General features: G+C 48.6%; 1 protein-coding gene across 1 annotated transcript in view; it reads left to right on the top strand.

Moving 5' to 3' along the window:
• Positions 1-27,268, top strand: part of efr3a (EFR3 homolog A) — a 463,079-nt gene that overhangs the window by 322,404 nt on the left and 113,407 nt on the right. Inside the window, exon 8 of the mRNA XM_084327782.1 lies at positions 8,100-8,218. Coding sequence (XP_084183908.1) covers positions 8,100-8,218 — 119 coding nt within the window. The remainder of the gene's footprint in view (positions 1-8,099; positions 8,219-27,268) is intronic.

Below are 27,268 nucleotides of genomic sequence, written 5' to 3'. Positions count from 1 at the left end.
ACACGATGATGGCATTGTGCCGTCTTTTGCTCAGTTGAGTGTAAACAACCCAAAGCGGGCACAATCGAGGTTCTCCATTGTGGGGTTATTGCAGGATTTCTTTTTTTTTTTATCCACTTGTTCTCCTCTTTTTCTCCCATCCCAATTTCGCTGTGCAAATTCTCCCCTCCCCTGTCTTGAACGTTGCTTGCATATGCCCCCCACTGGCCGGTTGTAGGGAGGATAGAAGCCTTGCATCACATGTCCCCTCCGATACATGTGGAGGCAGCCTGTCACATCTTTTCACCTGCCAGCGCGGACTCTCATTGGCGAGGTGTAACGTGTGGGTGGCTCACACTATCCCCTCCATTTCCTGTCTCTGCTGTGCAGGCGTCCCCCCAACCGACCTGTAGGAGTCACTGTCCACAACGTCCAGATTACCACCCATCAACTTCCACCCACTAACTCTGCCAATTGAGTTAGTATGACGGCTGGCCCAAGCCGGAGGCAACGCCGACAGCCGGAGTCGAACCCGGTGTCTCTTGCCTTGGTGACGAGCGCAATGTCCGCTGCGCCACCCAGCCGCTTGGGTTATTGCAGGATTTCTATGTAAAAAGGGCTTTAGATATACACATGATATACCGCAAAATATAAGTACAACTGGCGCATTTCTTGTCCGATTTGGTTCAAACTTGGTGGACAAGTTGACATTCGGCCAATGACCATTTTCAACATTTTCAAATCAGTCAAAGATCGACGGAGCAGATCAAGGTCAAAGCATTTCATCATTTTCAAATCAGTCAAAGATCGACGGAGCAAATCGAGGTCATTCATCATTTTAAAATCAGTCGAAGATCGACGGAGCAAATCGAGGTCAATGTTTTAGCCACTGGTGTGATGAATTATGTATACAGCAAGGACCAAGATGGTGACCGAGAACATCTACCACTATAATGGTTATTATGAGTCTCCTCAGTCTACTTGGTGGTCTCTTAAATATTCCTGACTTGAGGTTTTGCAGGTCGACCGCTGCTGTAGCAAGTTTTTCTTTTTATCTACTTTTTCTCCTATTTTTCTGTATTTTTCTCCCATCCCAATTTAGTCGTTATGCCAATTCCCCCCTCCCCTTCCTGGTCGTTGCATGCATTTGCACCCTACTTGCTGGTCTAGGGAGCCCTGAAGTCTATCAGCTGCCTCTTTTCACCTGACAGCCCGGACTCTCATTGGTGAAGTGTAACGCGTGGGAGGATCACACTACCTTCACCAGTTTCTTCCCTTGCTGTGTTGGCGCCCTGACCGACCTGTAGGAGTCGCTGTATACAACGACCAGGATACCTCCCACCCGCTGACACTGCCAATTGTGTCAGTATGATGACCGGCCAAGCCGGAGGCACCGCTGACAGCCGGATTCGATACCAGTGTCTCTGCGGTGGTAGACAGACGCTTAGTCCACTGCGCTGCTCTTGGCGCGACCCGAGTCAGTCGCCATTGGGTTTTGCTCAGCAACGAATGTGCACATTTTTTAGTTATTATGTTTGTTTTTACTACTTTTTTTTATCGAAGCATCACTGGCGGGGACGTCATACGGCCGCCAGTCACTTATTGACCTAAACTCCGGACTCAAAGAGGAGTTTAGAGACACTTTATCATGCCAAGAATGGCCAACGGAGATCAGAAGAGACAATGGAGACAATGGTCAAGCGGGAGACGGACGCAAGACAAAGAAGAAACACAGGGGGAAGAGGAGCGGGATCAGATTAAGACTAAGAAGATCTGCTTACCGTCCGGCTATTCCATCTATCTTCCTGACGAATGCACGTTCGCTAGAGAGTAAGATGGATGATTTACGAGCGCGGGTCCGATTCCAGCGAGAGATGAAGGAATGCAATATCCTGTGTTTCACGGAGACCTGGCTGAAATCAGTGACTCCCGATCACAGCATCTCTCCCTCCAACTCCTTCACCATCTTCAGAGCGGACCGTACAGAAGCCTCCGGGAAGAGCATCGGCGGGGGTCTATGCCTTATGACCAACAACGGCTGGACTAGCCCCGGGGAGGTGAAGATACTCTCCCGCACATGCTCCCCCGATATGGAACACCTCACGATCCAATGTCGCCCGTTCCATCTTCCACGCGAGTTCACTGCAGTGATCATGACTGCAGTGTACATTCACCCCCAGGCAAACGTCGGCAGGGCGCTAGCGGAACTACACAACCATCTAAACACACACCAAATCAAGCATCCAGACGCTGCCATGATAGTAGCCGGGGATTTCAATCAGGCGAATCTGAAGAAAGTCATGCCGTCTTTCTTCCAGCACATTGTCTGCTCCACAAGGGGAGGAAATACACTCAACCACTGTTACACCCCGTTCAGAGCCGGATACAAGGCTGTACCGGCCCCACCATTAGCGGGAGCAACGAACACGTCGGATCATGCCGCCATCTTGTTGGTCCCCGCGTACAGGCAGAGATCACGTGACGCCGTCGTGTCACGTGAGGTAAAAAAAATGGGACGACCAATCAGAGGCCACGCTTCAGGACGCACTAGACGTCGCCGACTGGGGAATGTTCGAGAGGAGCACCAGTGACGTCAGCGAGTTCACAGACGCTGTGGTGTCATTCATAACAACGCTGGCTGATAATATTGTCTCCACAAAGAAGGCAAGAGTGTTCCCAAACCAGAAACCATGGGTGGACAGTACTATCAGAGCAGCCCTGAACTCTCGCACCACTGCTTATAACCGGGGAAGAGAGTCAGGAAACATGGAAGAGTACAAGACAACAGTCTACACTCTGCGCAAGGCTGTTAAACTTGCTAAGAGGACGTATGCCGACAAGATGGAGGCACAAATGGCACAGAATGACACAAGAGGCTTATGGCAGGGACTGAGGGCTATAACTGACTACAAAGTCAGCGGCCCCTCAATGGGGAGCGACGACGCCTCCCTTGCGGACAAGCTCAACACCTTCTACGCACGGTTTGGTGCAAACAGTGGCACTGCTAGCCCAACGGCTAGTGACGTCACTGGTGCGCCGGCTGTTGTGGAGGGGGGGGGGGGGGGGGGGGGGGCATCCGCGGGGGGGCGGGGACGCTCTCTCATTGACGGTACACAGTGTGAGAAGAGCATTTATGCAGGTGAACACCAGGAAGGCTGCTGGCCCAGATGGTATAACAGGACGCATACTTAAGTCCTGTGCCAACCAGCTTGCCCCGGTGTTCACCGCCATATTTGATCGATCCCTGGCGGAGTCAGTGGTCCCTGCCTGCTTCAAGATGTCTACCATCATCCCTGTACAGAAGAAAACCTCCCCAACATGTCCAAATGACTACAGACCGGTGGCACTCACCTCTGTGGTCATGAAATGTTTCGAGAGGCTGGTCAAGGACCACATTTGTGCCTCCCTCCCCAGTGATATGGACCCTATGCAATTTGCATACAGGACAAACAGGTCCACTGACGACGCGGTCTCCCAGGTACTGCACAGCACCCTCTCCCACCTTGACCGTCAGAAGGGGGGCTATGTGAGACTGTTGTTCATTGACTACAGCTCAGCGTTCAACACCATAGTCCCCACCAGACTGGTGGACAAGCTGATCGAGCTGGGTCTGAGCTCCGCCCTGAGCGCCTGGGTACTGGACTTTCTGAGTGAAAGACCCCAGGCGGTCAGGGTGGGGGGTCAGACCTCCAACACCATCACCCTGAGCATTGGGTCCCCCCAGGGCTGTGTTCTAAGCCCCCTGCTGTACTCACTCTACACACACGATTGTGTGGCCAAGTTCAGCTCCAACTCCATAGTGAAGTTCGCAGACGACACGGTGGTGGTGGGGCTGATCTCGGACAACGACGAGAAGGCCTACCGGGAGGAGGTTGAGGTACTGGAACGCTGGTGCCAAGACAACAGCCTGCTCCTGAACATTGGTAAAACCAAGGAGCTGATCGTGGATTATAGAGAGGATAGCAGGAGACACACACACCACTGATGATTAACGGGGCTACCGTGGACAGGGTGAGCAGCTTTAAGTACCTGGGGGTCCACATCTCAGAGGATCTGACATGGTCAACACACATAGACACAGTAGTAAAGAAGGCGAAACAGCGCCTCTACCACCTGAGACAGTTAAGGAAGTTCAGAGTATCAGGGAAGATACTCCAGTCCTTCTACTCAGGAGCTGTAGAGAGCATCTTGACCGGAAACATCACTGCCTGGTATGGAAACAGCACGGCACAGGACAAGAAGGCCCTACAGAGAGTGGTGCGCTCAGCCGAGCGTACCACGGGTATTGCGCTACCTCCCCTGCAGGTTCTATACAACAAGAGGTGCAAATCCAGAGCCTGCAGGATAATAAAAGACCCCCACCACCCCAATAACAGCCTGTTCCAACTGCTGAGGTCAGGCAGACGCCTGCGAACCCCAGCTACTAGGACAGAGAGGCTTAGGCTCAGCTTCTTCCCCCAGGCCATCAGAGCCTTGAACAATGAACATTGAGTGCCACAGAACACTGAACTATCCACACACAAGCACACATGAGCACACACACGACACGCACGCTGTGCACGCTCACACACTAGCAGCCACTTTAACACTTTAACATGAGCGGGCACACACTAATGCCGCACACACACACACTTATGGCCAAAGGGAAAGGCCACTTTAAATTAGTATAACAACAGGAACAGTGTATTGCACTACTAAAGCTACCTAGCATGTCCTATATGCTCTGTAAATAACTATGTACAGATACCGAGATGTCGCACCATGTTACCTGTTACCTGTTTATTGTACAATGTTGTGTTTTATTGGATTCTATATATGTTGTACCACTGTAATGCACATCGTTGCGGGCAAGACCACCCGCATTTCATTGTATACTTGTATGCCGTGACAAATAAAACTCTTGACTTGACTTACCCGGCCGGACTTGCTGTAGCAAGTTTCTTTATTAGTTGTCATACAAAAATACAGAGTACGTTTATATAAAATGCTTCTTTCTGTTTTGCTCCAGAGATTGTGCTAGATAAAAATAGATAAGTATAAAATAAGTATAAGTATAAAATAGAAGTCAAGTACATAGACAAAAGTGTTCAATGTACATATATACAATATACAATGCAGAGTAGAAAAGTAACTGAGTTACAATACAATATACAGTACAATGCAGAAATGGGATGAGGTACAATTTACAGTAAGGTGTGATGAGGTATGAGTTGTAGTGCAAATTCTTTACCAATAAATATAAAGTGTGTTCGGTGTCTAAAGTGGGTAAAGTGGGTGCTGCAGTGAGTTGTTTGTTTAAAGTGAGTGTGCGTGTGGATGTGTGTGCTGTGAGTGTATTTGATTGTTTGTTACATAGTGTTATTGTCATTTATCATTTAGCATCCTGATGGCCTGGGGATAGAAGCTTCTTCTGCGTCTCTCTGTGCTTGCCATGAGACTACGGTATCGCTTGCCTGACCGCAGCAGTTCAAAGAGGCAGTTGTTTGGGTGGCTGGAGTCTTTGATTATTCTCTTAGCCTTACCCATGCAGCGCTTGTTGTTAATGCCTTGGAGAGTGGGAAGCCCACCGCCAATTCTCTGTAGTCTGCTACGGTCTTGTGCGGTGCTATTCCCAAACCAGGAGGTGATATTGCCAGCCAGGATGCTCTCTATTGTGCATGAGTAGAAGTTCTTAAGGATCTTCTGACTCACTTGGAACTTCCTTAGGAGCCTAAGGAAGTTGAGGCGTTGCCTAGCCTCCTTGATAACACTGTCAATGTGTGTGGTCCATGTCAAGTCCTCGGATATGTGGACTCCGAGGTACTTAAAACTGTTCACTCTCTCAACCAGTGCCCCGTCGATGCTGAGGGGGCTGTAGTCCCTGACCCCTGACCTCCTAAAGTCCACAATCATCTCTTTTGTTTTGCTGACGTTTAGGGAGAGGCTGTTCTCCTGACACCATCCCGCCAGAACCTTTACCTCTTCCAGGTAGGCCCTCTCGTCGTTTGCGGCGATCAGGCCCACCACTACTGTCGTCAGCAAATTTGATGATTGTGTTGTTCCGCTGTGCCACACAGTCGTGTGTGTACAGGGAGTAGAGGAGGGGACTCAGAACACAGCTCTGGGGTGCCCCTATGTTGAGAGTGATGGATGAGGAGGTGCAGTTGCCTGCTCTCACCACCTGGGGTCTGCCCGTCAGGAAGTCCAAGACCCACTGGCAGAGGTCATAGTTCAAGCCCAGGTCCCTGAGCTTGGCTATGAGTTTGGAGGGGACTATGGTATTGAATGCTGAGCTGTAGTCGATGAATAGCATTCTCACATAGTTCGCCTGCCTCTTGTCCAGGTGTGATGCTGCTGTGTGCAGCACATGGGCTATGGCGTCCTCCGTGGACCTGTTGGGGCGATATGCAAATTGTAGGGGGTCCAGGTTGATGGGGAGGGAGGAACAGATGTAGCCCTTCACTAGCTTATCAAAGCACTTCATGGCTATGGAGGTGAGAGCTACAGGGCGGTAGTCGTTGAGGCAAGCAGGCTTGGATTTTTTGGGTACAGGGATAACGGTGGACTTCTTCAGACAGGTGGGGATGACAGCCTGTTCTAAGGACAGGTTAAATATGTCAGTGAATACCGGGGCCAGTTGGTCGGCACAGACTTTTAGGACGCGGCCGGGGATACCGTCCGGTTCTGCTGCCTTCCTGATATTCACTTTCTTAAAGGTCCTCCTCACCTCATGTTCTGTTATCCTGAACACTGAGTCTCCATCAGCAGTGCCCCCCCCCCCCCCCCTCCATTGCAGTGGTTTGTAGGCTGGTGTTGTTATTCACAGCCTCAAACCTTGCATAGAAGGTATTGAGATCATTTGCCAATGAGATGTCACTGTTCAGCTTGAGGGAGGTGCCTTTGTAATCTGTCATCGTTCTGAGGCCCTGCCACATACCTCTAGAGTCGGCCTGTTCATACTGAAGTTAAATTTGATCCCTGTAGTGCCGCTTTGCCTCTATTACTGTCCTCCTTACGTTGTATCTCGCCTCCTTGTGTTCATTCATGTTGCCTGTCACAAGCCCGGCGTTGTATGCCGAGGTGTGCGCTTTCAGAGCCTCATGGACGGATTTGTCTACCCAGGGCTTTTGGTTTGCGTAAACTCTAATTGTGGTAGAGGGGATTGTTTCTTCTACCAAAGTACAAACAAAGTCTAGCACTGTTTCTGTGTAGTCATTAATATTTTCTGTGTTGTCGCGGAACACACTCCATTCTGTACATTCAAGTGCAACCTGGAGCGTCTCCTCTGACTCCACAGTCCAATGCTTAACCTCTCGCGTTACTACAGGGGCACGCTTGAGACTTCGTTTATACTGAGGTAAAAGGAAGATGGCGCCATGGTCTGATTTTCCGAAAGCGCTAGTAGCTTGAGACTTGTACCCGTTCTTAAATTGCGAGTAGCAATGGTCTAGGATATTCCCGCCTCTGGTGGAACAAGTCACATGCTGATAGAAATTTGGCAACACTTTTCTCAGATTAGCGCTATTAAAATCACCCGCAACCACAATAGCAGTGTCAACGTTAGCTGTTTGGAGTTTGTTTACCTCGTTGTGAAGAACTGAAAGTTACACTCAAATCAAAATGGCCGACGTTAATTATCTCGGGAGAAAGAATGGTCGGCACTTTTTTGGTTTGGGGAGCAGTGGTTCGAAAGCTCCTTCACGTTGCCTGGATCTTTTGCGATATTTTCGGTGAAGCTGCAGTGCCGTTGTTCTTGTCTAAACAACATTGCATGCGTGCACGATGAAGGACAATAATGATGATCTAGCATTGATTTCAGGAAGATTCGATAATCAGCCGAAAAATGACAACGTGTTTTGTGTATTCCACTAAAGGGCTATTATCGCGTCTTTCTCTGGAATTACTAGAAAACACCAAAACTATACTCTTATTCAAAACGGTATAAAACGGAAATGTACCGATGAAAAAACCATCCGTTTTTGTACATGTTGACTGCAAGCAACTCACTGATAATCGACCAGTGTATTAGACCCATAGCCATAATTTAAGATATATTTTAAGCACTCGCAAATCTCCCACTCCTCCCACAGTTTTCATTTGATGGGATCTCTAATCCGCTTGTTTTGTTTCTCATCTCCCAGGCATCTAGACAACCATCGGCTGTGGGACCCCAATGAGTTTGCCGTATCCTGCTTCAGGATCATCATGTACTCCATCCAGGTAGGCCACACACATTTTGACATCCACCAATTACATTACAGTAGGTCAAATTCAAATCATAAAGTTTTAATTCCCAGAGATGGTGGAGGGATTAAGACCTCCTCCTCTGGAACTATATACCCTTGCTCACCTGGGATTGAATCCTACAGTACCAGGACCTCCTCTCCTGTGTCTGCCCTACCCAGTCTCCCTCTCAGCCTTCCTACTGTCTCAATAAAGAACCTTCTCTCCTGTGTCTCCCCTACTCAGTCTCCCTCTCAGCCTTCCTACTGTCTCAATAAAGAACATCCTCTCCTGTGCCCCTAATCAGTCTCCCTCTCAGCCTTCTTACTGTCTCAATAAAGAACCTCCTCTCCTATGTCTCCCAACTCAGTCTCCCACTCAGCTTTCCTACTGTCTCAATAAAGAACATTCCATCATCTCTCCCTCTCAGCCACCCTACTGTCTCAATAAAGAACCTTCTCTCCTGCATTGTCTCTTTTTAGTTATTTAGTTAAAGGTGCACCATTAGATTTGTTTATATTTGCAGAACCTGCTATTTGTTTAAAAACATACAGTAGTTACTATACATGGACTTATTTAAATGATTCTATCTTATGTCATCATAAGTCAAAACTAAATATTTTTGCACTGTTAACCAAACATAAGCCTAGAAAATATTTGTTAAAAAATAGGAAAGAAATATATTGTTCAAGTCGCTTTCTAACTTAAAACAGTATTTCAAAAATAAAAAGTTATTTCTCATCTGGTCGTCTGAAGGTTCCCAGTTTGATTCTAGCTCCGTCCGGCAGCGTGTCAACGTGTCCTTAACCTCTTAAGACAGAGCGCTCCGGTACTGGTATCAGATTGACATTACGCCATAAATCCCTCTCTACAGAATGTATGGATTAATGTTGCAGTTTTTTTCTTCAAATGTAGCCAAGAGTAAAGACCCTAACCCTGTCAAAACAACGTGTATATTTTCAGCACTACGTTTGTTTACCAATGATTTTAAGTGTTATTAGGGACAAATTAGTTTATAGAAATCTCAGCGCATCGAGTCGGTAAAAGGCGCTTATTGACGTGAGGATTTGGCGCAACCTAACTTGAGTGTAGTCTTTTGAGAGAAGAGACCCAGGGCTTTCGATGGGCTTTCGAATAAATAAACTACACTTCCCAGCTCACGCCAGCCAGGTGGAACAAACCTGAACGTTGTTGCCATAAAACAGAACACGGTTAGTTTAGCAAAACACGGCACAAGAAAAAGACATTCTCCTTTGGTTCATTACAATTGACTCAAGCCTAGTAACAGACACAATATTTCTGACACTGGGAATACATTCCCTGAGATCCATAGATGTCCCGAGATACCAAGAACATACAAATGGACCTTGTAGAAGTGGAGCAATCTTCCATTTACTTGTATGTATTTTTAGGCACATTTTCAGAAGATATGGCTAGGGCTTAAGAGGTTTTTAAACAAGACACTAGGAACACGCCATACATTTTGGGAAATTAGAGAGAGGCAAGAGGATAGATACCAGTTTCCTCTCTGTGCGTTCAGTAGAAAGCTATCTGGCTGCATGTTAGCCTAGCTTAGCACAATGAATGGAAGAGGACAGTGCCGGTTAGCCTTCGGGAGAGGTGTTAGTTGGACAATGCCTAGGCCACCTTGTTTATGGTTTGATTCTGTTGCATTTTTAAAAATAGACAATAATAAAAAGAGTAAAATCGAATAGACAGAGTAAAATAGTGCAATAGTGCAGTGCAATATAATTGTAGAATAGACAGAGTAAAATGATGCAGCAGTGCAATAAAATTGTTCTGGATTACTGTTTAACATTTTTAAAGTCATCTTTACCTTCCCTGTTTGGTATATATCCACAGTTTAAAATCTGACAGTCTTCCCTCCTGTTTGATTCGAAACCTCCCTCTCAGGTCAAACCTGAATGGGTGAATGTGAGGCATACGTTGTAAGGCGATATATAAATGCAGTCCATTCATGATCCATCTACACTTGAGTATTCGTGGGTACATACGGCATACCGTCTCTGCCCAGTGGCCCTGGCTGCCAATCACTGCTGAGGCAGAGCGGTATCTTGGCCGCAGCTGTCTGGAGCCTTGATTGTATTCTTTGATGGGGTTCTGACTGCCATCATCTGGCCACTCACATCCAGTTTATGAAGGTGCCGGCAGCCATCAAATATCAATGCCACCACGAGCCGGCAAGGGCATCCGAGGACAAGAATGCTTGCGGCTGGTACTTGCAGTTACTAGACGGTGAAAAAGATCAGTGGTGGAAGAAGTACACAGTTCCTTTACTCAAGTAAAGGTAGAAATACCCAGATAGAATAGTCACGCAAATAAAAGTATTCATTTTCTTTTGAACAAATGTTTTTTATTATCCCTTTTTTAACATAAAACTAGACAAACAATACAGTAACAGTAAAAATCAATGATAAATCATAGGACAATGACAGAAATAATAATAACAATAATGACAGTCCAGTAATTAAATCAAAATAAATGTAGATTAAAAGACATAAAAATAATAAATACAATACAATACATGTGCTCTTGCTCACTCTTCCTCGCTATTTCCTTCCCCTTCCCTCCCCCTCCACCCCCCCCCCCCCCCCCCCCCCCCCAGGACCCCCTCTTGGACTATACATCCACTATTCCATTTAACATCGGAAATTACAAGTTCATATGCTTCCCTTTATCTTTTCCACCACAGCCAACCAGATTGCTACGCTGGCTTCATTAACACCTAACATTTGTGCAGTAGATATCTCTAGATAAATCACATCGAGATAGGTAAGAACCCACACCTTCCGGCACATTTTATCCGGTTGAATCCAGCGTGACGCTATCAACTTTTTGGCAGCCGTAAGACCGGACAAAATTTTTATTTTTACATGTACAGAGGTTGATAACTGAGAAACATCATTCAACAACAATACAGAAGGCAGTATAGGTATGGTCAGAGATAAAAATTCTGATAATTGAGTGGTTACTTTTTCCCAGAATATCTTAACCCTTTATCTGCCACAGATTATTCTGATCTTAATCCACTCTCTGCCACCACTATAAATCTATGGAGATGTTCCCCTTCTTTGCAGGGCTATAACTTTTTAAATTGTATTGCTAAATTGACATTACTATGGCCCATTCAACGTCAAGTATCTATCGTTTAGGATGTAGCAACGTTTTACTTTTTCATTCACATATTCATACTAAAATACGGTCTAAAGTATAAATATGTTTTTATCGTTTTCTGCAGCATTCTGCAGAACGTGATTTATAGCCCTAAATACATATATTACATCATCAAATGTAGTTTGATACCGATTGACGTCAGATAAAAAATGTCAATTGTACAAGGTCCTACATGTCATGCCTCATCATCTGCTGGTGACCGGAGGGGGGGGGGGGGGGTTTATAAGTCTGTGGCCGACGTTAAATGATTCATGTAGTATGGGCGATATATATATCAGAGCAGATTATACGTTTAATAATAATCAAACACGCTGAAACTCACCGCGGCTTCCTCTGACCGTTGGGTGATCAGCGTGGAGCAGAAATATCTCTATTATGGGATGTTGATATATGCGATCCATTTCCAGGTTGTATAATACTATATGCGTCCAAATCATGTTGTTTATCGAGTTATTTACAACCGATCACTGTCCAGTGTATCAAGATGGAGTGCCGCTAACGATAGCGAGTGCCCGGACGAAATATGGTTGAGCACCACTTCCGGCGTGTCACGTCCGGTTTTGGCGATTCGCCGATCGGCCACCAGATGGCAGTCTTGAACCGTTGGAGAGTTGAGAGGAGATCAACAGCAAGTCTCAAGTCTCCGTGGGTGAAATATGATTGCCATCACAGATTTTTGAAATATTGATCTCAAAGACGCCTTACGGCGTCATTGGCAGATTACGCATGGCGAGCAATGACGTGGTAACACGTTCTTGGCGAGAAAAGGGTTATCAGGAGGGCATTCCCAATACATATGCATAAATGTACCAAGATCACCGTTTAAACATAAGGAGCATCGAGGGTCTTGTCTGAGCCCCATTAGGTGCAAACGTCTAGGAGTCAGGTAAGTCCTATGAACAAAGTTAAGGTTAATCTGTTGGTGATCTGGGTTACGTGATGATAGCCGTACGTTTGCCCAGACTTCATCCCAATCAAAATCTACTTCCAAGTTTGGGATATCCTTCCTCCAAACCGAGTCTAGGGGAAGGATTTCATATGAGGACGTAAGTAAGTGACGATAAAAGTCAGAGACGAAGCCTCTCGATGTCTCCTTTTCCTAAAAGAATTTGTAAAATCTGTGGTGCTCAAGTGGAATCTTTAATGGGACTCTGTGAGCCTTTAAAGCTGCTCTTAATTGTAGATAGAAAAAATAAGTGGAGCTGGTGAGGTTAAATTTGTTAAATATATCTTGATAACTGCAGAAACCATGGTCATCGAAGATATCCCCCAATGTGTGTATGCCTTTCTTTTCCCATTTAGGAAATCTGATAGGTTGTTGTGCAATAAGGAGTAAATTGTTATTAAATAGGGGAGAATGACTGTGCCATTTATGGCGGGTTGTACACTTTTTCTGTGTCACGCCATATCCGGATCACATGTGTAATAAGAGGGTCAAATCTCGAGTTGCATTGCTTAATTGATAAGTTGGTGTACACTATATCATGCAGTCTATGTGGTGCCACTATGTTTTCATCTAATGGTCTCCAGGATACAGATGCTTGAGAATCAAACCAGGTGATCAGTGGTCTTAAAGAGAAAGCTTTAAAATAATAGTTGAAGTCTGGAAATGCTAAACCCCCGTCGGCTTTATTTCTCTGTGCAGTGGATCTTTTTATTCGTGGAGGTTTGTTGTTCCAAATGAATTTATATGCAGCGGAGTGTAAGGGCGGTAGCCTTCGCAGTCACATTGAGTGGAAGGAAGGCCGATTTTGGCCAGTTTATCTTAAATCCTGATAGATTACCAAAATCATCTATTACTTTGAGAAGATGAGGTAGGGAGGTGGTAGGGTTTTGCATGAACAATAATACATCGTCTGCATATAAGCTAATGTGATGCTGTGTTCCCTTAATTGAGATCGGCGCTATGGACTGGGATTGTCTTATGTACTGTGCCAAGGGCTCTAGGGATAGAGCAAATAGTCCGGGACTAAAAGGACAACCCTGTCTAGACGAGCGCGACACAGGAAAGTGTGGGGAGCAGAATTTACCTGTTAAAATCATGGCCGATGGATCTGTATATAGTACTTTGATCATATTAATGAACCCCTCTCCTAACCCCATCCTTCCAAGTAAAAGTATTCATGTATTTTATATTGAATGTACTTAAGTAGTGTGTTTGCTACATTCAGTTGAGGTTTTCTTGTTTAAATTTTTTTGTTTTAGTTTAGTTTCTATTAGTTTCAGTATTAGTATAACCTAGGGTAAAAGTGATCTACTGTATGCATGGAAACAATAATTTATTCAGAGAATCTCTTAGTGACAACATTGTGTAAGCTAAGCAGGGCGGTGATGTCTTGTCTCCCATTAATTAAAGGAACACGCCAACATTTTGGGAAATTAGCTTATAGTCTTCTCCAGAGAGAGACACGAAGATAGATACCAGTGTCCTCTCTGTGCGTTCAGTAGATATATATCTGGCTGCACGTTAGCCTAGCTTAGCACAATGAATGGAAGCGGACAGTGACTGGTAGCCTAGGCATTGTCCAACTAACACCTCTCCCGAAGGCTACCCATCACTGTCCGCTTCCATTCATTGTGCTAAGCTAGGCTAACATGCAGCTTTCTACTGAACACACAGAGAGGAAACTCGTATCTATCTTCTTGTATCTCTCTGGAGAAGACTGTAAGCTAATTTCCTAAAATGTTGGCGTGTTCCTTTAAGTACTACCACACAAGAGGGAGTGCTGTTACACTGAATATCAGTTTGGCTGTGATTCGGTTGTAGGTACAGTACAAGGCCGCAGGCAGAGTACTGAAGATAATCTCAGCTGTGCTAATATTCACTATAACAGCACTTTGAGTGTGATATTGCTTGTATACAACAGTTCTACAATCACCGGTGCACGGGCTGTCTCATGTCGCACTGTGTTATTGTCTATCAACCAACACATCGGTTGAAAGCAAAAATGGCCACAGTTTTATTGACACACCACTTGACCTATTACGTCCTTCCAATCTCGGGTTATAAAACCAAACGGCCAATGAGCGTCAGTTTAGGAAAAAGTGATCACCTCCGGTTTTGCCTCTCAATGATCGGACAAATCACCACTGATGCTGAAATTGATTGACTGTTTGTGTAACCAATGAAATACATTTTATTTGTAGTGTAGTAGTTTTAATTTCTATTTCAGTTAACTAAATGTTTTCACATTACATAAAAAAATGTCACAACAAGTTTTTGGTTTAGTTTTAGTTGACTATAATAACTTTGGCACACACACACACACACACCCTAACTTTAAACCCAAGGGACACATGTCCCTGAAATCCCCCCCCCCACCATCAAAGTCAAAGTCAGCTTTATTGTCGCTTCTCATAATGTGCAAGACATAAAGAGAAGTGAAATTTCGTTTCCCCCTTCCCATGGTGTATATAAAAAGAAAGATCTATTATAAACAAAGTAACATATATGACACTATAAACATAAGTAACATATGGGACACGATTAGGGATGCCCCGATCGATCAGCCAGCGATCGGTATCGGCCGATATTCAGTATAAATATGAGATCGGTGAATTCCGATAATGCTTTATTTTCGCCGATCGTGAAAACCGATCGATGACACGTAAAACGGAAGGTTATCCTATAACCTAGTTATATGAATACTGGCTGAGCGTCTCGCTCTTCGCCATATTGAGATATATCTTTATCTCCAGCACCTACTGTGCTTCATTAACGAAAACAATGCACCCATGCACTTGACCAGGCCCCGCCCCAGTGTCCCCCTATAAGACACCGGACATGGTCACACTCCCCCTTCCTCGGAAAAAAGTTTCCATCATAGAAAACCCAACCAAAGGACCTCAGGGCGCGCTAAGAGCGAGACGCTCAGCCAGTATTCATATAACTAGGTTATAGGATAACCTTCCGTTATATAGCATTACTGGCATCGCGTCTCGCTCTTCGCCATATTGAGATATGGGGCAGAGCAGACGTGTGTCCAGACAAATGTACCCCCTGAGGACCTGCAAGCCCTACCACCAGGGGGGAGGGGAGTCCCGTCCACCCGCCCTTCCTAGTGAAGAGGGGGCGGCAGTCAACTCCACCAAAGTGCGAAAAAAGAGGGAACCAGAGACCCCTAAAAATGCACAGCACAGGCGGGACCACGTGTGACAAATCACCCCGTGGCACACACCCACACACCCCTGCTAACCCACCGACAGGCGGGACGCAGGGGAGGTCCCAGACCTCAGAACCGCCTGGGAGACAGAACCCCCAGTCATGTCCATGAGGTAAAACCTAACGAAGGGACCCGGGGAGGACCAGGAGGCCGCAGCACAGACGTCCTCCACCGAGGCCCCCCCTAACAAGGCGGCAGAGGCCACCACTCCACGAGTGGTGTGCGCCCTGACACCCCCAGCCAACGTGTAGCAAAGGGCAATGCCCTCTCACAACCAACGTGACAGGCGCCGCTTGGACAGTGCCTTACCAGCGCGAGGGCCACCGTAACAAACAAAAAGTTGATCGGCAGCCCTGAGATCCCGAGTCTGACTGAGGTAAACCCTCAAAGCACGGACAGGACACGACTGGCGTGAGGAGGCGGATGAAACGCCTGAATCACAATATCCCTGGAGCGAAAAGAGCTCCGGATATTCTTTGGCACGAAGACTGGAGTAGGCCTCAGAGTCGCACCGCAATTGGCACGAATAGACAAGCACTGAGGCCGCACCGAGAGAGCACACAGCTCACCCACGCGCTTAGCGGAGGTGATGGCCAGTAGGAACGCAGTCTTGAAGACTGCTGCTCCAACGACGCCTGCTCAAGAGGCTCAAACGGGACCTCAGACAACCGGCCGAGGACCAGTTGGAGGTCCCACTCGGAGACAGAGAACGTTCCACCGGCTTGAGACGCAGAGCGCCAAGCAGGAACGTCCCACGAGAGGGTGGCTGAACAACGTTCCGCCCCCACACTCGACCATACGCCACTCCCCAGCGTATAGCATTACTGGCATCGCGTCTCGCTCTTCGCCATATTGAGATATGGGGCAGAGCAGACGTGTGTCCAGACAAATGTACCCCCTGAGGACCTGCAAGCCCTACCACCAGGGGGGAGGGGAGTCCCGTCCACCCGCCCTTCCTAGTGAAGAGGGGGCGGCAGTCAACTCCACCAAAGTGCGAAAAAAGAGGGAACCAGAGACCCCTAAAAATGCACAGCACAGGCGGGACCACGTGTGACAAATCACCCCGTGGCACACACCCACACACCCCTGCTAACCCACCGACAGGCGGGACGCAGGGGAGGTCCCAGACCTCAGAACCGCCTGGGAGACAGAACCCCCAGTCATGTCCATGAGGTAAAACCTAACGAAGGGACCCGGGGAGGACCAGGAGGCCGCAGCACAGACGTCCTCCACCGAGGCCCCCCTAACAAGGCGGCAGAGGCCACCACTCCACGAGTGGTGTGCGCCCTGACACCCCCAGCCAACGTGTAGCAAAGGGCAATGCCCTCTCACAACCAACGTGACAGGCGCCGCTTGGACAGTGCCTTACCAGCGCGAGGGCCACCGTAACAAACAAAAAGTTGATCGGCAGCCCTGAGATCCCGAGTCTGACTGAGGTAAACCCTCAAAGCACGGACAGGACACGACTGGCGTGAGGAGGCGGATGAAACGCCTGAATCACAATATCCCTGGAGCGAAAAGAGCTCCGGATATTCTTTGGCACGAAGACTGGAGTAGGCCTCAGAGTCGCACCGCAATTGGCACGAATAGACAAGCACTGAGGCCGCACCGAGAGAGCACACAGCTCACCCACGCGCTTAGCGGAGGTGATGGCCAGTAGGAACGCAGTCTTGAAGACTGCTGCTCCAACGACGCCTGCTCAAGAGGCTCAAACGGGACCTCAGACAACCGGCCGAGGACCAGTTGGAGGTCCCACTCGGAGACAGAGAACGTTCCACCGGCTTGAGACGCAGAGCGCCAAGCAGGAACGTCCCACGAGAGGGTGGCTGAACAACGTTCCGCCCCCACACTCGACCATACGCCACTCCCCAGCGTAAGCCGTGGTAGAGGACGGAGCGTGCGCATACCGGATAGCGTTAACCACAGAATAGCCAAGACGCATCCCCACCAGATTCACACTGTCAGCAGCCAAGCCTAGAGGCTGCCCCAGAACAGGAAGGCAGAACAGAGTTCCGCGTTCCTGAGAGAGGGCCCGCGGTGACCACGGAACAGGCCACGGTGGGGCCACACAGAGCTGAATCAGGGCCGGGGACCACACAGCTGAGCCCCGGCACGACCAGGACCAAGTCCCGCGCTCCCACGTACTCGCCCCAACAGCTGAGCTATCAGGTGTAAGGGGGCGGGGAGCATACAGAATCCCGGACGACCACGGAATCGGTCCCAGACCTGCCCGACTATGTCTGGACGTAATTCCCACTCATCAGGGTGAGGACCGCCCCGCGACATCACACCTGCACCCACATCACCCTGCCGGGGATGTGGAGAGCCCTCAGGCTGCGCAGATGGAGAAACGCCCATAGCCAGAGCTCGACCGCCGCCCGGTGCAGACAGGGGGAGCGTACTCCTCCCTGTCTGTCGATATACGACGCTGACGTTGTGTTGTCCGTCCTGATCAAAACATGCTCGCCCACGGTGGCCGAGCCGTTTGAGGACCAGAAGGACTGCCTTCAATTCCAACACATTGAATGTAGCGCAGACCGGGCAGCATGGTCTTGCCAGCTGCCCCCTACTGCGCTGGCCCGACACGTCCCCCCCCCACATGAGGGAGGCGTCGGTGAAGACCGTGACGTGTGACAGCCTGCTGCCCATGGGGACCCCAGAGGGCGAGGTCCCCCAGTACTGACATGGGAACCTTCAGCCGCTTCCACTTGCCTCTCATCGGGTCTATTTCCATACTGGAAAACCACCTCTGTATCCTCATGAAGAGGAGGCCAAGAGGGACCACAGAGTGAGCAGATGCCATCATACCGAGCAGGCGCATCACGGACAGCGCCGTAACCGTCCTAGGACGGAACCTCCCGAGCGTGCCGATAACACGCTCTGAGAGGGATGCCCATATAGACCTTGAGCTTAGAATAAGCCCAAGTACTCCACCCGTTGACTGGGAAGAGGAGTACTCTACTTCCAGTCTACAGCAATTGGTGAGGAATTCCACCACCTGCCTGGTATGAGACCTGACGATCTACCCTGACCGGCCAAGGACCAGAACGTCGTCCAGGGCAGAATACACTTCGTAACCCCCGACGACGCAGAGGCCCCAGTGCGGTCTCCACGCACTTGGTGAAGATGCGGGGAGCCAGAGAATAGCCGAACGGCAGCCTCTGGTACTCATACGCTAAACCCTGCAAAGGAAGCGTAGGTAAGCCCTAGGATGGAAGATCGGGATGCGAATACGCATCCTACAGGTCTATGGAGGAGAACCAGGCCCCCACCTGACAGCGTTCAACAGGTGGGAGACGGTCAAAATGCTGAACCTTCCATGGGACAGGTCCAGCATGGGTCTGACCCCCCCCCCCCCCCCCCCCCCTCTCACCTCTGGCTGCATGGTGTGGGGCCTAGGTCAAATACCGCCCGCGCTCCTGCGGAAAGACCAAAGTCCCTCTGCGGAGAGGAGAGCCCTGAGGAGGGAAAAAAACTTCTCACCCCCTCAAGGGGAGATTGATCCAACCAAGATGTCTGCAAACAAGCGTTGACAGCATCCTAGCCCTCCCTGCTGTTATAGCTTGCGGCTAGGTCAAAGCTAACCTCGCGCGATGTTTCGACGTCGACTGGCCTTCAGGGCCCCGCCAACCGACACCATTTTTGACAGAAAAAACAGCAATTCGAACAAAGTTACTAGTCGCTGCTAATTCTATACCGTGGCGGTATAGGCTTAACAGCCCACCAGCCACCTGCCGGGCCGACTCACCTCATGGCGTCGGACTGGCGGGACACCGTTCCAACATGCCAGAGGCAAAGGACTGATGCCACCTGCTTCACGAGCACGGAGCACCAGTGGTGGTTGCAACAAAAAACTACTACTAGTGAAGCACTGCCTCACTAGTAGGAATGCAGCAACCTCCACTGTGGTGTGCACCCATGAAGGGGTAAATGAATAAATGAACGAAAACTCCACCAACACACTGCAGAATGGGCTAGCCCATACACACAATGTTAAGGGGATGCAGACCAGAGAAACACCAGTCCCGCACACAATTCATAGATTCACAAAAAGCACACCAGCCCTAGGCCTCAGCCCATCCACCCATTAAAATGGTAAACAAGCCCCCGTCAAAACTCCCAACAGTAGACACCGATTGACCGTCAGCATGAATGGTTAAGAGGAGGGAAGACCTTTTAAAAAGACAGCCCTTGGCGGGGAATAAAGGAACAGTGACCCAACATCGTAGCATTAGCCGCGCGCTCCAGGATAGCTGGGAAAACGACAACGTTTACCCAGATATCCTGCCCCTTGCGCCAATACACAACTCTGTTGTCTCACGGGACAACGAGCAGTATCACAAATGCCAGCATTGATGCCTGGTGGCGCAGGCCCTACCTGTGCGCGACCTAGCCCGACAGCTACATCAAATACATCAAAACAATCTAATGGTGAATTATGTCCATAGCACCCACTACATACATCCCCCCAGAATTCATCATAACAAAAGAAGTCAATGAACAGGAGGGCGGAGAACTCTGCCATAACGGCTCCGCCTGACCCCTGTAGCGGCCGGCGCCACTGTAGGGAAAACATTAAGGGCCCTACGGCCACTCGGGCACAGGATAGGTGGCAAGGGGGTCTCGTGGGCCTTACTCGGAAGACGGGGCAAGGTAGGGGGTCGTCCCCGCCGTGGGGGCTGGGCCAGTCCAACAGGTTTGCCCAAGTCCACATGAGCCGGTTTAAGGCGGTCTATGGAAATGTGTTCCAGCTTCCCGCCCATATCCACAACAAAGTACTTGTCTCCAGCTCCCTGGACACGGAATGGACCGTCATATGGAGGTTTCAAGGGGTCCCGGTGGGCATTGTGACGGATGAAAACATATTCCGCTGACTGCAGACTTGTAGGGACGTGCGACCGGGGAAGGCCGTGCTGTGAGGTGGGGACCGGTGTGAATACCTTAGCCTTCACCAGAAGTGCTGTCTGCTGCTGGGCTGCACACCAGGGGGCAGTAATGTTAGGGATGAAATCCCCTGGCACCCGCAGAGGCTGACCGTAAACCAGCTCGGCTGAGGAGGTCTGAAGGTCTTCCTTGGGGGCCGTCCTGAGACCAAGCATGACCCACGGGAGCCGGTCGACCCAGCCGCTGTCAGTAAGGCTGGCCCGAAGTGCTGCTTTCATTGAGCGGTGAAAGCGCTCGCATAACCCATTGGCCTGCGGGTGGTATGACGTAGTCCGGTGTAGCTTCACGCCCAGGCTCTTGGCGACCGTGTTCCAGAGCTCGGACGTGAACTGTGGGCCCCGGTCTGAAGAGAGGTCGGCTGGAGTGCCAAACCGGGCGACCCAGGTTCCAATAAAAGCCCTGGCCACCTCGGTGGACGTCGTGCCTGACAGTGGAACTGCCTCTGGCCAACGGGTAGTCCTGTCTACCATAGTAAAGAGGTAACTGAAGCCGTGTGAGGGGGGCAGGGGGCCCACTAGGTCAACGTTCACGTGGTCGAACCTCCTTTCAGGTACAGGGAAGTGCTGCAGGGGGGCCTTGGTGTGACGGTGCACTTTAGCGCGCTGGCACTCCAAACAGGAGTCAGCCCAGTCTCTCACATCTTTTCTAAGCCCAGGCCAGACAAACTTGGCAAACACTAGCCTCTGTGTAGGTTTCTTTCCCGGGTGGGAGAGGCCGTGAACAGCGTCATAAACACGCCGCCTCCATCCTGTGGGAATGATGGGGCGGGGCTGTCCCATAGAGACATCACACAGGAGTGTGGTGCCAGCGCTGTCAAAAACCACATCCTCTAACCGCAGGCTTGAGGTGGCTGACCTGAAATCTCTCACTTCAGGGTCGGTAGCCTGGTCCGCCGCCATACCGGTGTAATCCAGCCCCAAGTGGATGGCGCCCGCTATAGCCCGGGAGAGGCAGTCTGCGACAAGGTTTGCTTTACCTGCCACATGTTGAATGTCAGTAGTGAACTCTGAGACATATGAGAGCTGTCGCTGTTGACGGGCGGACCATGGCTCAGACACCTTGGCCATGGCGAACGTCAGCGGCTTGTGATCCACGAAGGCCGTGAACTGGCGGGCCTCCAGCAGGAAACGAAAATGGCGGATGGCAAGGTATAGGCCGAGGAGCTCCCGATCGAAGGTGCTATACCTCCGCTCGCTGGGGCTTAACTGGCGGCTGAAAAAAGCGAGCGGCTGGCAAGCCCCGCCTACCCACTGCTCAAACACTGCGCCCACGGCAAAATCTGAGGCGTCGGTGGTGATGGAGATTGGGGCCTTAAAGGAAGGATGTGCCAGCATGGTGGCGTTGGCTAGGGCAGCCTTGGCATCCAGAAAAGTTTTGTCTCTCTCTGCAGACCAGTCGACAGCATGTTTTGGCGCTTTACCCCTAAGGGCCTCATACAAAGGCCGCATAATCCGAGCCGCCTGGGGAATAAAGCGGTGATAAAAGTTGATCATTCCAAGAAACTCCTGCAGTGACCTAACCGTGAGCGGCCGGGGAAAATTCATCACCGCTTCCACCTTCATGGGAAGAGGGACCGCTCCCTCTTTAGTGACTCTGTGCCCCAGGAAGTCAATGGTCGACCGCCCAAACTGGCATTTGGCCGGGCTGATTATCGAACACATTATTTTATATTTACACGAAGGAAAAATAGTGGTTACCCGTTTTTATTTTAGGACCTTCCCCATTTTGAATATTTCAAGTCCAAATACAATTGTCTGATGTAATGATGCAAGGCTGTCAACAGAGGCACTCAAGGGAATTTTTTTAATTTAGTAAGTCAGTAAATATCTATTTTTAGCCCATAAAAAATAGGGGTAAGAGATATGCAATTTAGTTTCGGGTATACTTATGTAATAAGTTTGAATGTACTTTGTATATATTTAATTTTGTTGGACATTCACACAGAGATATTCTCGAACAGACGTCTCAGGTATATTTAAAGGTCTGTTTAGAGGTGAGTTGACCAACAACCTGTTTAGAGGTGAGTTGACCAACAACCTCAAGTACACCGAAGTGGTGATGTTTTTTCCTTTTTTCCAGTTTTTTCCTGTTTTTTCCTGTTTGTTCCCCTTTAAAATGAATAAGGCATTAGAGTGCATCTATCTAGCCATACATACTAGATGTTATTTTTGTTTTATTTGTGCTTCTAGTATAACAACAATTTTATGTTTATATATTTTATATCTACATTTATTATTTCTATATTGTGGTAATTTTGACTTACTCTTGGTATCAAAGTACTTCCTGGGTCAAATTCGACCTTATAGCAACTCTCAACACACCTGTGGATGATGTCACTTCCTGCTTTGCTTGGTATATAAACATTATTGTCGGTGAGAACATTTGCTAGCCATCAACACTGAGGAAGGAACATAAATTGTTCCGAAACATGTTTGTTTCAGGCTGCCATTAAATAATCAAAATCTGTGAGTGCTGGTCCAAGCGTATTGCTTTCTTTTTCTAATATACTCCACGGGATTTCAGCACCCAGTGTTATATTTTGTGACTTATCGGGTTGATTATCAGTCCATGCTCATTTAGCCGCTCAAAAAGCATCCTGAGGTGGGACATGTGCTCAGCCTTAGAGGCGCTGGCTATGAGGATATCATCCAAGTATACAAAAATAAAATCCAAGTCTCGTAGCACAGAGTCCATAAGGCGCTGGAACGTCTGTGCAGCGTTTTTGAGGCCGAATGGCATGCGCAGAAACTCAAATAGTCCAAATGGAGTTATGACTGCTGTTTTGGGGACGTCCAGCGGTTGGACGGGCACCTGATGATACCCACGCACAAGGTCCACCTTGGAAAACATTAATTTCCCTGAAAGGCGGGCAGAAAAGTCCTGAATGTGCGGGACTGGGTACCGGTCCGGCGTCGTAGCATCGTTGAGCCGGCGGTAATCCCCACACAGGCGCCACCCCCCTCCCGGCTTGGGGACAATGTGGAGGCCCATGGGCTGTTGGAGCGACGGACAATGCAGAGGCGTTCCATGTTCTCGAACTCTGCCTTGGCAATGCTGAGCTTGACCGGGTCGAGGCGCCGAGCCCGGGCATAGACCGGAGGGCCGGTCGTGGCGATATGATGTTCCACTCCATGCTTGGCTGTAGATGATGAGAACGTGGGCCGCGTGAGGCCCGGGAACTCGGCGAGAAGGTGTTGAAACTCATCTGCGGCGGAGAGCATGCTAGAGAGTCTGATGGAGTCTGCACCCCCAAGCGCACCAGCATAAGAGCAGAACGTAATGGCATCAATTAAGCAGCAATTTTTAACATCCACTAACAGTCCATAATCACACAAAAAATCAGCTCCTAGAAGAGGGACAGCTACATTAGCTGTGATAAAGTCCCAGCCAAACCGTTGGCCACTAAAACACATTTCGACATACCTGGTGCCGTAGGTGCGGATGGGGGTGCCGTTGGCGGCCTCCATGGGGGGTCCGTGTCCGCCGGATAGGATGTCCACTCTAGAAGCCGGCAAGGCGCCCGTGTCGCACATGTCTTTAACAGATGAGACTTGATCGTGAGATATTTATCTCGAGCCGGAGGGTTCTTGAGGAGGCTCACCACTCTGCTGGCTGTCGAACTTCCCAGGGCTGACACCACATAATAATATCTTGTGGTATCCGCTGTAATCTCACGCAGCTCGAACTGTGCCTCCGTTTGCGCAAACCATGCCGAGGCCGACGACTCCCAGAACTCAGGTAATTTCAGTGAAACTGCGTTCGTAGACATGTTGCCGCGGAAGCGTCTTCAAAACTTATAACAGGGTCACCAATGTAGAAATCGTCGGAAAGGAGAGACACACAATTTCTATCTTGCGACAACACCAAGTAGTGTCATTTATTATCCTTTTAGCACAAGTGACAGCTGTCAGATCTATGCCGTGCTAAACTCTGACAGCTCCTCGTCACCAAACATTTTATCAATGACATTCCACCAGCGCGTCTTCTCTAAGCCCAACCCCCAAAACCAACCTCATTAAAGTGACAGTGCCCCATCAATACATCAAAACAATCTAATGGTGAATTATGTCCATAGCACCCACTACAATAACATAATTGACATTATTCGTTTTTGCAGCTGAACATTGGCTAATTAGCTATCATGCTTCATAACAAACTGTGAAGATGGCAATGTTGAATGTGATTTGACCAAAGCAGAGTATACACACAGACAGTGGAGCTGTTTGCAGATAGCGAGCATTTTGACTTGTTGCGTGGTGGCGATGTCTTGCAGATAATACAACTACAAGTATAATTATATAATATATACATATTTTATAAAAAAAAATTATATATATTTTTTTTATAAAACCAAAAACGATCGGTATCGGCCGATATGGCTCATAGACGATCGGTGATCGGTATCAAAAAACGTGATCGGGGCATCCCTAGACACGATGTACATACACTAGTATACAGGACTATATAGTATAAACAGTGGCTAAAAAATTAATGTATGATTGAAATAAATATAGGAGGTAAAAGAGAACTTTATTTTTTTTCTTAATTTTTTTTTACCAGCAGTGGTACATAGTAAGTATAACTGATCAATAATGGCAGTAGAATACAATATTGGCAGTAAAGTGGCAGTGAGATGATAGATATGGCAGTAAACTAAAATAAATAATGGCAGTAAAGTGGCAGTGAGTTTGTGAAGTGGCAGTGTGTCTGTGTGTGTGTCAGTGGGGGGGGGGGGGGTTGTTTAGTCCAGGTTCTGTGGTTGCAGAGTGAGAGCGGAGGGAGAGCTGGGAGAGAGTTCAGCTTCCTGACAGCCTGGTGTATAAAGCGTTCTTTTAGTCTGCTGGTCCTGGCTTGGAGGCTCCTCATTCTACTCCCAGAGGGCAGGAGAGTGAAACTACTTTGTGAGGGGTGGGTGATGTCACCCACGATGCTTAGTGCTTTGCCGGCCAGGCGTGTATTGTAGATGTCCTGGAGGGAGGGGAGGGGGTCACCAACTATCCTCTCAGCTGTTCTGACCGTGCGCTGCAGGCTTATTGCTTATTCCCAGAGGAAGAGTACGCCTGAGTGTTTCCGCGTTTTCCCTGATTGGCTGCGACACGCCCCGCGGCAGGCGCGGCAGCCGCATAGCGGAGCGGCAGAGCTTGCAGCATTATGTAGCCGTAATCCCTGATGATTTTCATTCGAAGCTTAGCTCAACTGGCAGCGCTGCGGTCCTGCGGTCCGTTGGTTACAAGTTCGTTTTTTTTTAACGTGCATTCTTTCTCCGGTTAAGTTTAGGCATTAAGGTTAAGGTTAGGCATTGTTTCGGAGTTGGTTAAGGTTAGAAGGGTTAAGTTTAGGCGCTGTTAAGGAGCTGGTTAAGGTTAGAGTTTGTCTTAGAGAATGGCAATAGACAGCCTATTTCCGCGCTGCAGCTCTCTCGCGCTGCCGTGGTCACATGGGCGTCATGACGTACTCTTCCGCTGGGAATAAGCTACACGCGCGCTGCAAGGTCTTGCGGCAGGATGCTGTGCAGCCGCCATACCACGCGGTTATGCAGCTGGTCAGGAGGCGCTCGATGGTGCCCCGGTAGAAGGAGCACAGGATAAGGATAAGGATAACTTTTATTAATCCATCACGGGGAAATTCAGTGACATACACATACAGCTCGTAGTCTCATTAAACAATCATTTCACAATCATTACATTTTTACAGTAATAATGGTACAACATAAATTCAAACAGGCATGTACATTTGTTGACACATGTCGACTACAGTATGTCTGAGACAGCGTATACACTGAGGCTCCAGTTCTTCTCAGTTTGTGGAGGAAGTAGAGGCGCTGTTGAGCTTTCTTCGCCAGTGATGCGGTGTGATCTTTGTCTCGCTCCGTCCGCACTCTCTCTTCTCTTCTCTCTTCTCTCTTCTCTTCTCTTCTCTTAATTGGCCAGACTGGCCCGGAGTCTCGAGGTGCCTCAGAGAGATAAGAGACAATCGATGGCGCGCATCCCCGTTTGTGTGTGTGTGTCTCAGATTTGTGTGTGTGCATGTGTACGTGTTTGGGGGGTTTGTTTTGCGTGTGTCATTTGCTGTGCCGTTTGTCTTAACCCTTTCACTGCCACAACGACAAATGGTTAACCCGTTCACAACCACACTACATAATGTTAACCATTTCACTACCACACTACAGACTGTTAACCGTCTGTAGTGTGGTAGTGAAAGGTTAACCTTCTGTAGTGTGGTAGTGAAAGGGTTAAGAGTTTTCTTGGAGACAGGTGCCCTCTCCTAATCTTGTTTGCGCTGCGTGTGGGTCTTCTTTTTTTCCCTGTGAGTATCTGGGGGGGCCGTTGTCTTGTCGATTCGATCGTGGTAGAAAAACATCCCTGCGGTCGTCTCAACTCGTGGCGGGAAGCGGAGATAGGAGGCCCGACATCAGATGGAAAAGCCTGGGAGAATAGAACGCTTTTAAAACCAAGATGCTCAAATGTAGATTGGTTTGATTGCTATCGTAGCGCCGGGTAGTTATCCAGAGCGATCATGTTTCAATGGGATCATGGTGTCTATTAATGATGAGCAAATTAGAACTAAAATGTCTAACGAAATGAAATAATTGAGGGAATATATATCTATGTATCCAACCATCATTCCTTCCTTCCTTCCTTCCTTCCTTCCTTCCTTCCTTCCTTCCTTCCTTCCTTCCTTCCTTCCTTCCTTCCTTCCTTCCTTCCTTCCTTCCTTCCTTCCTTCCTTCCTTCCTTCATTCCTTCCTTCCTCACTTACTTACTTCCTTAGCCCAGAGGAGTTTA

The sequence above is a fragment of the Notolepis coatsorum genome (genome assembly GCF_963971535.1).
Source record: "Notolepis coatsorum genome assembly, chromosome: 13".
Classification (NCBI taxonomy): Eukaryota; Metazoa; Chordata; class Actinopteri; order Aulopiformes; family Paralepididae; genus Notolepis; species Notolepis coatsorum.
This window is presented reverse-complemented; position numbering and strand designations above follow the sequence as displayed.